This window comes from Pongo abelii, chromosome 16 (assembly GCF_028885655.2).
Source record: "Pongo abelii isolate AG06213 chromosome 16, NHGRI_mPonAbe1-v2.0_pri, whole genome shotgun sequence".
Lineage (NCBI taxonomy): Eukaryota > Metazoa > Chordata > Mammalia > Primates > Hominidae > Pongo > Pongo abelii.
The window spans coordinates 48,053,219-48,065,228 of NC_072001.2; the positions used below are offsets into that span (position 1 = coordinate 48,053,219).

Consider the following 12,010-nt stretch of genomic DNA (forward strand, 5'->3'; position numbering starts at 1 on the left):
GCGATAAGTGCCAGCCCTGGGTAGGGTAAGTGGAGCCTGTTTGAGTGAAGACTGTGCTGGGGGAGGCCTGTTGTGAGTGGCAGCCGGCCAGGGCCTACCGCCCCTAACCAGCTCTCTCTCCTCTGCACTGACCCTCGCTTGCCTGCCTGGGCCCCCTCCACAGACTACGCCTTTGCCGCACACCACACGGGCATCACGGACACCACCCGCGTGGGAATCATCCTGTCGCGGGGCACGGCAGCCAGCATCTCCTTCATGTTCTCCTACATCCTGCTCACCATGTGCCGCAACCTCATCACCTTCCTGCGAGAAACCTTCCTCAACCGCTACGTACCCTTCGACGCCGCCGTGGACTTCCATCGCCTCATTGCCTCCACCGCCATCGTCCTCACAGGCAGGGCCTGGGTGTCCCCGGGAGGCTCTCCAGGGCCTCCCGCCCCCGCTGACTTCCCCGCCTATGAAAGCCTCCCTCTCTGTTGGCACTTACCTTTAACGTCCTTCTCCATAAGGATGGAGTTGGCCTGGGCCAGGGTGTGAAGTAAGCCCGGGAGCCTGTCACTGGTCACTGCCAAGTGCCTCTTCCCACACTTTCCAGGGCACCTCACCAGCCTCAGCTGACAAGTTACTAACACCCCAGAATGAGTGTGCATACTGTGTCATTTCTCCCAATTTTTATGTTTTAAAGCATGACTCTGAGAGAAAGCAAAGGAGTGAACTTCTAATGCTGTAATTTCAGACTCACATGGTTGTGTGCATGGATGGTGTGTCTGTGGGGTGTTGGGTAGGGCCAGGAGATTGTTTAGAGGTCAGAAGTCCAGGCCGGCGCGGCGGCTTATGCCCCTAATCCCAGCACTTTGGGAAGCTGAGGCGGGCGGATCACTCAAGGTCAGGAGTTCCAGACCAGCCTGGCCAACATGGTGAAACACCATCTCTACTAAAAATACAAAAATCAGCTGGGTGTGGTGGCACATGCCGGTAATCCCAGCTACTCAGGAGGCTGAGGCAGAATTGCTTGAACCTGGGAGGCAGAGGTTGCAGTGAGCCGAGATCGTGCCACTGCCCTCCAGCCTGGGTGACAGAGTGAGACTCCATCTAAAAAAAAAAGTCAGAAGTCGAGACTCCTAGGGTACTTCTTTGGGCCCCCCACTCTGGCCAGGGTCCTCTATCTTGGGCTGAATGAGTGAGCACCCACCCTGGGCTGCCCCAAACTCACCACCTGGTCTGCTCTTCCTTAGTCTTACACAGTGTGGGCCATGTGGTGAATGTGTACCTGTTCTCCATCAGCCCCCTCAGCGTCCTCTCCTGCCTCTTTCCTGGCCTCTTCCATGATGACGGGTAAGTAAGTGTGAGTGTGTGTGTGTGTGAGATGGGGAGGATTCCTTTTGGGTGGAAAGAAACTTATCTGGCTCCAGAGGAGAGTGTCACCTTCTAGGTTACAGGACAGACAGTGACCAGCCTGAGCCCCTAATGCCAAGTCAGCAGGAGAGACTGGTGTCTGAGTTGGGGTGCCTCACCTGAAGGGTCCCATCTGGAAGTCCCAGAGATCTCCTCTCATTAGCCGAGTGTGGTGGTGCGTGCCTGTAGTCCCAGCTACTGGGGAGGCTGAGGCAGGAGAATGGCTTGAACCCAGGAGGTGGAGGTTGCAGTGAGCTGAGATCATGCCACTGCACTCCAGCCTGGGTGACAGAGCAAGACTCTGCCTCAAAAAAAAAGAGAGAGAGAGATCTTCTCTCAAGGTCTCTTTTTTCTGTCCCTTCCACACAGGTCTGAGTTCCCTCAGAAGTATTACTGGTGGTTCTTCCAGACTGTACCAGGTGAGAACCCTCCTTGATCCATGAATTTCTGGACCTGACTGTGAGCTCAAAGCTCTGGGTTCTCTGCACCCCAGAGCAACCCAGGTTCACTCACACAGCTCTACCAGTGACCCAGGCTCTGTCCTCTGGCCTGAGTTCACTACTGGGTGGCAGGAGACTTAGACTACTCTGCATTCCAGTCCTCCTCGCAGGAGCTCAACTGGGTTCCTGCCCCTACTTTGGGCTAGTTCCTCCTCTAGTAGGGTTAGGAGGAGAAATATCTCCTACTATGGACTAGTTCAAGTGGAATAGGAGTGGCTACCTCTTCCCCCAATACACACACATACCGTAACAGTAGCTTTGAGGAGTGCTGTGCCCCAGCTGCATGGGAGAGGGAGCAGGCTCTTTGTCAAGCCAGAGGCGCCTACCCAGTATGCCTTGAAAGGAGTGTTTGGGGGATATTCCTAACTCCCTATAATCACCCATCTTAGAGCTATTAGCTGTGAATCTATTCAAACTCTCTTGAACCTATTTATATTTTCAGTCTGTTCCTTCCTTGGAGTAACACAACTTCTATACTGGCTCCTCTCTGTGAAACACAGCATGGTTTTTTTTTTTTTTTTTTTAATCCTAAAATGATCTGCTTTGAACTTCAGAAGGTGCTTGCTAATTCCTGCACACTGAGATTTAGTGGATAAGGCTGTGTTTATGCTCTCCTCTTCTTTTAGGACTTTACAGGCTTTGGTTAGATCCCGTCTTAACCTTTACTTTTTTATACTTCAGGGCTCTAATCTTCTTAACTTCTGCCTCTCTCCTCCTTGATCACTTGAGGGACCATTCTGTGTCCTCCCTACCCTGCCCTTGCTCCAGTGTTATCCCCCTGTATACCCGTGGCCTGGATCCCCTGTGAAAGGAAGGGCCTCCCACCAACTCTGGCTTGTACTTGGGGACCCTGATGATGAGCAGGGACAGTGTGGTCCTGCCCAGTCACTAACAGTGCCAGTGCTCATGCTGTGTGCTGTGGCAGCCAACGAAGAGTAGTGCAGGGACAAGGACCAAACCTTGACTCGATGAGAGTATGGCCTGTCATTTCCATTGTTTGGCCCAGAGGGCCCAAAGTGGACACCCTGTGCATCCATTCATTCAGCACACATTTATATAGGGCCCACAGTGTGCCAGGCCCTTGCACTAGGCACTAGGATTCAGTGGCAAACTAGCTTAGCCTGTTCCTCGTTCTTGTGAACCCGAGAGTCAGGAAAGTGACAGACAAAAACCAAATAATGACATGGGTGAAAAATTGACTGGGTGTGGTGGCTCACGCCTGTAATCCCAGCACTTTGGGAGGCCAAGGTGGGCGGATCACCTGAGGCCAGGAGTTCAAGACCAGCCTGGCCAACATGGTGGAACCCTGTCTCTACTAAAAATAAAAAAAATTAGCTGGGCATGGTGGTACATGCCTGTAATTCCAGCTACTCAGGAGGCTGAGGCAGAAGAATCATTTGAACCTGGGAGGCAGAGGTTGCAGTGAGCCGACATTGCACCAATGCACTCCAGGGAGCCTGGGTGACAGAGCGAGACTCCATCTCAAAAAAAAAAAAAAAAAAAAAAAAAATTCATCGTGATAAGGGCTATGAAAAGTGAACAATGTCTGCTGAAATGAAAGGTACCTGTGATCAGTGGTGTTGGGGGAGAGGACCAGAGGAGAATGCTGGGACATTCTTACCCCAACTTGGGCAGTGGAGTGGAGAGGGGACCTTGGAAGCCCCACAACAGTCCGCTTTCAAGGAACTGATCTTTTGCCTTCCACCCTATGTTCATTTTGCAGGCCTCACGGGGGTTGTGCTGCTCCTGATCCTGGCCATCATGTATGTCTTTGCCTCCCACCACTTCCGCCGCCGTAGTTTCCGGGGCTTCTGGCTGACCCACCACCTCTACATCCTGCTGTATGTCCTGGTGAGGGCTTTTGGCTGTGCGCCAGGCCAGGAGGGTATGGGCAGGACATTTCCAGGGAGGCAAGGAGAGCTGGGACATTCATTCAATTTCAAGCTATTTGAAGCATCCTCTTCACTTCTTGACGTCCCTCTTTGAAGGTGGAGATGATAGTACAGGGCTCTCCATTAGGATGACCCCAATATGCAGCATTTGGAAGCTCGGCTCCCTGGCACGGGTTTTGCAGTAGCAGCCCTGCCAGACTGATCTCCATTCCTTGCAGACACCTCCACCCCACTTCTGCCCAGCTAGTCTTTCCCCACTTTGGGTGGCTGGTTTTGGCTCCTGGGTGGACTACCTGCACCCAAGAGAGCATCACCCTTTTTGAAGAAACTTATCTTAAATGGGTTCTGCCACTTTTGTTCTGATCCTGTTTTTTGGGGCATTAGTCACACCTGCTAAGTGCCACCTGTACAGTATATAAGCTTGTTCAAAATGACTTCAGCTGGATTGCTGATCTAATGAATTTTTATTTTTTATTTTTTGAGACAGAGTCTCACCCTGTCACCCAGGCTGGAGTGCAATGGCACGATCTCGACTCACTGCAACCTCCGCCTTCCGAGTTCAAGCAATTCTCCTGCCTCAGCCTCCCGAGTAGCTGGGAGTACAGGCACGCACCACCATGCACGGCTAATTTTTTATCTTTAGTAGAGACAGGGTTTCACCATGTTGGCCAGGCTGGTCTCAAATTCCTGACCTCGTGATCCATCCACCTTGGCCTCCCAAAGTGCTGGGATTACAGGCGTGAGCCACCGTGCCAGGCCAATCAAATGGATTTTTAAGACTCTACCTATCCCCTTTCCTTCTTCTTAACCTTGGCTCCTGCCTCCCTCTCTCCGTGTTGCCTCCCTTCTCATGTTCCCTTCACCCTCCCCTGGGTTTCTCATCGGCTGCCTAGCTGGTTAGTTCCCGAGCTGATTCTGTGTGCCTGTGTTGTAGCTTTGCTTGTCTGCCTTCCTCATGAGCAGAGGCAGTTCCCCAAAGGGTACTATGAGGGCCTCACTTAGAAGCTAAACCAAATCCCAAGGCTCCAGCTCTTCCCTGCAGCAGAACTGCACACAGGGCTCTCCTTTGTGCCGAGACAAAGAAAAACTGCACCATGGCCTTGGTCAGGTTGGCTCCTGCCGTCTGACCTGCTTTTTCTCAGGTGCAGTTCTGTCCTCACTGACAGATAGGAGGGTCTGTTTCATCTTGCCCGTGGCTCAGCAGTTCACAGTTCTGAAGATGACTACTTAGCCTTGGCTTAGGATGTTTCCTAGAACTGATGATATGCGTTTCCTAAGAAACATCTCTTTCTTTGGAAGCTATGACTAATTTACCCTCTCTCCCCCTCTTCCCAATAATGAGTGGAGCCCTAGCATTCTCGGCTACTGCTTCTGTTGGGGGTGGAAATGACGTTCTTGTTCCCGGTGATAAAGCAGCTACTTTGAACTAGATGAGAGATCCAGAAGAGTGGCCAGGCAGGCTCCATAAGACCCAGAGCCCTTTCTGATTTGTCCTGGGATGTAGGCATCACTAGGATTCCGAGCTACCCTTCCTGCCAGCAGGAAAGTCAGGGGCTCAAAAGGTGTGGCCGGGCGCGGTGGCTCACATCTATAATCCCAGCACTTTGAGATGCCGAGGTGGGTGGATCACCTGAGGCCAGGAGCTCAAGACCAGCCTGGTCAACATGGCGAAACCTCGTCTCTACTAAAAATACAAAAATTAGCTGAGTGTGGTGACACACACCTATAGTCCCAGCTACTCAGGAGGCTGAGGCATGAGAATCGCTTGAACCCAGGAGGTGAAGGTTGCAGTGAGCCGAGATCACGCCATTACACTCTACCCTGGGCAACAGATGGAGAGCCTGTTTAAAAAAAAAAAGAAATAAAAAAGGAAAAAAGAAAGGTGGAGGCCTCTATGCTAGGCTATCCTCGCCAGCAGTTTGGGACAATCTCATCTCAGGGAGATCAGGGCAAAAGCACCCTCTTTGTTCCCACTTGTCCCAGGCGTGACCACTTGACTTCAAGCAGAAAGACAAATTACAAGTGAAGGACCCCAGTATAGACCAGACCCTGGGGAAGGATGGCCAGACTTCTAATCCAGGCAGAAGAGGGCAGGGCTAGCACATCAGAGGCTGAGCTGGCTGAGCCACCACCCCATCCCACCAGCCAACAAGGAATCTGCAGCAGCCTTGTGGTTTAAAAGGAAAGCCAGCACAAAATAGGGTGTAGAAACAGAGCAGCATGACGTCACCCTGCCATTGTACTCAGCCTGTTTGGATGCTCAGAAAGCCTTGGGGGTGGGTGTGGGCTCCACAATGAAACAGTGAACTTGGGGAAGAAAGAGCCAGTTCAAAGAAGAGCTCAGAGAGGTTTAAGTTAGTCTTGTAGGGAAGGGTTCAAGAATCTAGGAAGACTTAGCTGGGGGAAGGGAACGCCTGAATGGGGAACCAGAGTTCAGTTTAAAAGCTATCTGTTGGCCGAGCGCGGTGGCTCGCGCCTGTAATCCCAGCATTTTGGGAGGCTGAGGCGGGTGGATTACCTGAGGTCAGGAGTTGGAGACCAGTCTGGCCAACGTGGTGAAACCCCGTCTCTACAAAAAAATTAGCTGGGCGTGGTGGCATGCGCCTCTAATCCCAACTACTCGGGAGGCTGAGGCAGGGGAATTTTTTGAACCAGGGAGGTAGAGGTTGCATTGAGCCAAGATCACACCACTGCACTCCAGCCTGGGCGACAGCAAGACTCCATCTCGAAAAAAAAAAAAAAAAAAGCAGCTATCTGTGTATCTGTAGAGGGTCTATTATGTACTAGCTATCTGTAGGGCCCAGCAGCAGAAGGGGAGACTCTAATCTCTTCCTTAGGAACTTAGGATTCGCTGTGACAAAAAGTGGCACATGCATGAAATGATCAAAATGAACACTTGATATAGGATTAATTGCTGAGTGGAGTGTTCCAAACAGTAAGTTATAGGAGTTCACTGAAGGGAGTTTCACTCGGGCTAAATTGGCTAGGGAAGACGTTGAGGAGAAGATTGGACTTGGGCCAAGGGTCTGGGGGAGGTAAGCTAAGCTTTGACAGGGCAGAGTGGAAACTGAAGAGCAATCCAGGTAAAAGGTAGGGCATGAGCACAGGCAGAGGTGGGAACGGTGATAGGATATTCAGGAGACAGAGGGGACAGGGCTGGCAGTGGATGGCCATAGGGCATTAGGTGGTGGCAGGACATGCTGCTGGTGATCATGTGGCAGCTGCAGTTGAAACTGAGGGGCTGTGGCTCAGCTGAGAGGCCATGCCACATGGCGGAGCATAGAAAGAGATGAGCAGAGGGTGACAAAACCAGGCTTGGGCAACACCCATGACGGGGTGGCAGAAGGAATGAAGCCAGTGGAGGAGATGGAAAGCGAGTGGCCCAAAGTGGGAGAACCAGTAGAGCATTGTTGCAGAAGTGGCAAGAAGGAGGTGGTCACTAGTGCCTCAGGCTTCTAAGAATAGGAGCCAACATGGCCCGAAAGGATACCTTGAAGTTTAGCCATTTGTGGGGCTGCTGGGCCCTCAGTGGGAAGGCCCTAAGGAGAGGTGGAGGCAGAAGTCAGACTGAGCCAGACTCAGGAGCAAGCAAGAGGGAAGAATGTGGCCAAGTAGTGTCTGACCATGTTAGACAAACTTATTAGGGAAAGGACCAGAGCTGGATGATACTTGTCAGTTATTACATGGAAAAGGAAGACTAGTTAGGTATTCTTAGCCTGGAAAAGAAGAGGATAAACTGGGGAAGCGCCTTTCCCCAACAGTTACTGAGTGCCTATCATATGCCAGGCAGAAACTGCTAGGAGCTTATAATGGCAAACAGTCCCTACCCCTTCAGTCCAGTGGGGAAAACGACAGTAAACATGTAAATGAATGAGGAAGCGAAAGTACTGTTGGCCGGGCGCAGTGGCTCATGCTTGTAATCCCAGCACTTTGGGAGGCTGAGGTGGGCGGATCATTTGAGGTCAGGAGTTCGAGACCAGCCTGGCCAACATGGTGAAACCCCATCTCTACTAAAAATACAAAAATTATCCGGATGTGGTGGCAGATGCCTGTAATCCCAGCTACTCGGGAGGCTGAGGCAGGAGAATCTCTTGAACCTGGGAGGCGGAGGTTGCAGTGAGCTAAGATCATGCCATCGCACTCCAGCCTGGGTGACAGAACGAGACTCTGTCCCCCCAACCCCAAAAAAACAAAAGTACTATGGATGACAACACATGCGCTAAGAGAGTTAACAGGCAGATGTGGTAGAGAGGACTGAGGGGAGGCCTGAGGAGGTGGTGTTTCTACTGAGACCTGAAAAATGAGATGGAGCTACCCATGGGAAGAACCAGGAGAAGGGCATTCCAGGCAGAAGATGCAAAAATCCTTAAGTAGAAAGGACTGGCCATGTTTGAGGAACAGGGAGGGGAGAACGGCTGGCAGGCAGAAGTCAAGAGTATTTGCGAGGACTTGTAGTGCAATGGGAAGGCCACCAAAGCTTTTAAAGCTGGGGATGAACAGGATAAAATGAATTTTAAAAAGTCACACCAGCTGCCTTGAAGAGACAGGAATTACAGTGAGGCAAGACCAGTAGAAGACCTACTTCCACTGGAAGGCTCCTGCATGAGTCCAGGTGACAGGTGACATCACTTGGTCTAGGGTGGTGTTAGGGATCTAGAAAATACTCTAATTCCTCATGGAATGCTATGGAGGATGGAGTTGGGAATGGTGAGGTTTTGCAACCTAGAAGGAGCATGGTACGTGGTGAGGTGAGGGCTGGATATACCAGCAGGGAAGGATACAGGGTCTAAGGCCTGAGCTGGCCCCATATTCTGCTATGGGCATCGCTAGGTCTGAGCAGAGCTCTTTCCTCTATCCAGCTCATCATCCATGGTAGCTTTGCTCTAATCCAGCTGCCCCGTTTCCACATCTTCTTCCTGGTCCCAGCAATCATCTATGGGGGCGACAAGCTGGTGAGCCTGAGCCGGAAGAAGGTGGAGATCAGCGTGGTGAAGGCGGAGCTGCTGCCCTCAGGTACTAGCCTGGCAGGAGATCAGCTTGGTGGCACTGAGGGAGCTGACGGGGCAGAGGCAGAGTCTAGACCGCACAGTCTCCTGGTCAGGCCCAGTGGAGCTGGCAGGTACCTTGGGTGGCAGGGACAAAGGAGCTGGTAGGGGCAAGGCGCAGTGGCTCACGCCTGTAATCCCAGCACTTTGGGAGGCCAAGGCAAGTGGATCACGAGGTCAAGAGATCAAGACCATCCTGGCCAACATGGTGAAACCCCGTCTCTACTACAAAAAACAAAAATTAGCTGGGTGTGGCGGCATGCACCTGTAGTCCCAGCTACTCAGGAGGCTGAGGCAGGAGAATCGGTTGAACCTGGTAGGCAGAGGCTGCAGTGAGCTGAGATCGTGCCACTGCACTCCATCCTGGCAACAGAGCGAGACTCTGTCAAAAAAAAAAAAAAGGAAGGAAGGAAGGAAGGGAAAGGAGGGCTCTTTGCCAGGGGACCTGAGCCTCTCTCATCACAGAGAACAGAGAAGCTCAGGCCAGGCTGACCCTTGCCTGGCTGACCCTCAGCCCCAGTGCTGCCTGGCCCCCCACAGGGTGAGCTTCTGATGGGGGAGGCCTCCCTTGTCATATTCCAGGAGCAGAGCTGAGGCTGTGTGTGGGTGGTGAGCTCTCTGGAGGCCACATTGTTGCTGGGCTCAGGGCAGCAGCTTCTCACCCACCATCCCTCCCCAGGAGTGACCCACCTGCAGTTCCAGCGGCCCCAGGGCTTTGAGTACAAGTCAGGGCAGTGGGTGCGGATCGCTTGCCTGGCTCTGGGGACCACTGAGTACCACCCCTTCACACTGACCTCTGCGCCCCATGAGGACACGCTTAGCCTGCACATACGGGCAGCAGGGCCCTGGACCACTCGCCTCAGGGAGATCTACTCAGCCTCGACGGGTGACAGATGTGCCAGATACCCAAAGGTACCAGACCCAGGCCAGACGTGCTACATGCTCCCATATCCCCTTTGAAGGCCTTGGCCCGGCAGCACTAGACTCCCCGCTCTGTGCCTCTCCTTTCTGCACCTAGAGACTGGTTGTTCCAGATAATGCCACAAACCCTCCTCTTCCCCTCACTCCATATACGTATCTGCCTTTCCTTTTCTCTCATTTCTGGCTTCCGATCTGTGGTGGTGGCCAAGCTTAACTCAAACCCACGCCCCTCCCTACAGCTGTACCTTGATGGACCATTTGGAGAGGGCCACCAGGAGTGGCATAAGTTTGAGGTGTCAGTGCTAGTGGGAGGGGGCATTGGGGTCACCCCTTTTGCCTCCATCCTCAAAGACCTGGTCTTCAAGTCATCCGTCAGCTGCCAAGTGTTCTGTAAGAAGGTGAGTACCTCCTCTTCCTACCAACCCATGGCCCCTTCTTCCTTGTCCTGGTACCCATCTGTGCCTTTCTCCTCTGCCTTTGTTCTTGGCTTCCCTGAACTGGGCAGGGGCAAGTTGGTTTGAAACCTGGGGTTGGGTGGTGGGTGGGGTGGTATCAGGATATCCCTAGACCCTGAAGGACAGAAGTGGTTTGCCGATGCCTCTAGGATCCTGCCTGATTTACAAAGACTCCTTCCCTCAGTTAGGGGTGCTCCACATAGGATTTGCTTCTGGGAGTTCCTCCAGGCAAGGTTGGAGGGGGTAAAGAAACCCAGTCCTTCTTACAAAGGAGCCCAGCACTTGGAGCCGTATTGGGCTGGAAGAGGGAAGGGCATGTTGGGTGGGGCACAAGTGAAACTGGCTCAGCTCCCAAGAGGAAGAGGAGGAGTGGTGGCAAGGCAGGGCTGGTGGGCCAGGTTGGCCCCAGGAACACAGCTCAAACCCTCAGGCCCTCACACGGGTCCTTTCACACCAGCCTGGACCTGGTGGCAGGCCCCTGCTCGTTTCTCTGGGCCTGGCAGGTGAGTCAGGGGTGCTGGAATGCAGTGGGCAGAGGCCCAGCCCATGTGCTGTCAGCATTCAGAGGGTGACAGCTCCCCTCCTCTCCTCTGCCCTCTGCTTCTTAACTACACAGCCCCACTTTCCTCCCTCGGAAGCTGCAGAGGGCTCCCCTCAGGGCAGCTTCCACCCGCTGGTCTCTCTTTGAGCCCATTCCCATCTGCTCAGGCAGCTGCTGGCTCTCCCTGAGGCTGCTCTGTGAAATGCCCTTTAGCCACTAGGTGCCTAGCAGCCTGACCAGGGACCACTGGAGGGAGCTGTAGGACAGGCTGAGCATGAAAGCTGCTTTCCACCCCGCAGACCGTCACTTCCCAATCACCAAGGGATCTTTCCCATGGCCCTGGGGTCTCTCACTTCCACCTCTCCATGCCCTGGGCCAACTCCATCTCTGGCCTCAGAGCCTGGCCCTGTGGCCCATACACTCCATCTCCCCAGGCTGTCTAGGGAAGGGCACAAGCTAGCTGAGGTCAGAAGAGTTCTATCGGTATGGACACCCCTGGGGTTTAGGGAGGCTGAGCTGAGCTGGGTCCTGAGCTCCAGTCATGTGTCCCCAGATCTACTTCATCTGGGTGACGCGGACCCAGCGTCAGTTTGAGTGGCTGGCTGACATCATCCGAGAGGTGGAGGAGAATGACCACCAGGACCTGGTGTCTGTGCACATCTACATCACCCAGCTGGCTGAGAAGTTTGACCTCAGGACCACCATGCTGGTATGTCAGGGCCCACCAGGAGGGTATGTGGGCCAGTCTGAGCTAGGAGTTGACCCTAGCTGTGCCTGGCTGAACTTTGTTCCACCCTTCCCTACCATAGTACATCTGTGAGCGGCACTTCCAGAAGGTTCTGAACCGGAGTCTATTCACAGGCCTGCGCTCCATCACCCACTTTGGCCGCCCCCCCTTTGAGCCCTTCTTCAACTCCCTGCAGGAGGTCCACCCCCAGGTCAGTCTAACCGATAACCAGGTTCACTTCCTCTTTATCATTTGGGATCTGAGCAAAGCTCCCAAACCTTCCCCATCAAGGAAGAAATGGACTGCTGATGAGAACCCATCCCCTGGGAGATTGGTAGGGTAATGGAATGGAAAGGATAGGTGGGGGTCACCCTTAGGTGCTAAAGGAGGAGGCAGGCAATAGGGACTTGCCATCTCTGAAGCCAAGACGTATTGTCCAGAAGGAAGAGCTCAATCATTGAGCTAGTCCTCGCCATAAACTCAGGGCTACCCTCACCAATACTGAGTCAGTCCTCACCCTGGACACTGAGGGAA

At 53.2% G+C, this 12,010-nt stretch overlaps 1 protein-coding gene across 1 annotated transcript in view; it reads left to right on the plus strand.

The window, feature by feature from the left end:
• DUOX1 (dual oxidase 1) overlaps positions 1-12,010 on the plus strand; it is a 32,804-nt gene that overhangs the window by 20,140 nt on the left and 654 nt on the right. Inside the window, exons 24-32 of the mRNA XM_024232805.2 lie at positions 164-394; positions 1,236-1,335; positions 1,765-1,814; positions 3,619-3,746; positions 8,647-8,800; positions 9,512-9,744; positions 9,993-10,151; positions 11,303-11,458; positions 11,559-11,687. Of these exons, the coding sequence (XP_024088573.2) occupies positions 164-394; positions 1,236-1,335; positions 1,765-1,814; positions 3,619-3,746; positions 8,647-8,800; positions 9,512-9,744; positions 9,993-10,151; positions 11,303-11,458; positions 11,559-11,687 (1,340 nt within the window). The remainder of the gene's footprint in view (positions 1-163; positions 395-1,235; positions 1,336-1,764; positions 1,815-3,618; positions 3,747-8,646; positions 8,801-9,511; positions 9,745-9,992; positions 10,152-11,302; positions 11,459-11,558; positions 11,688-12,010) is intronic.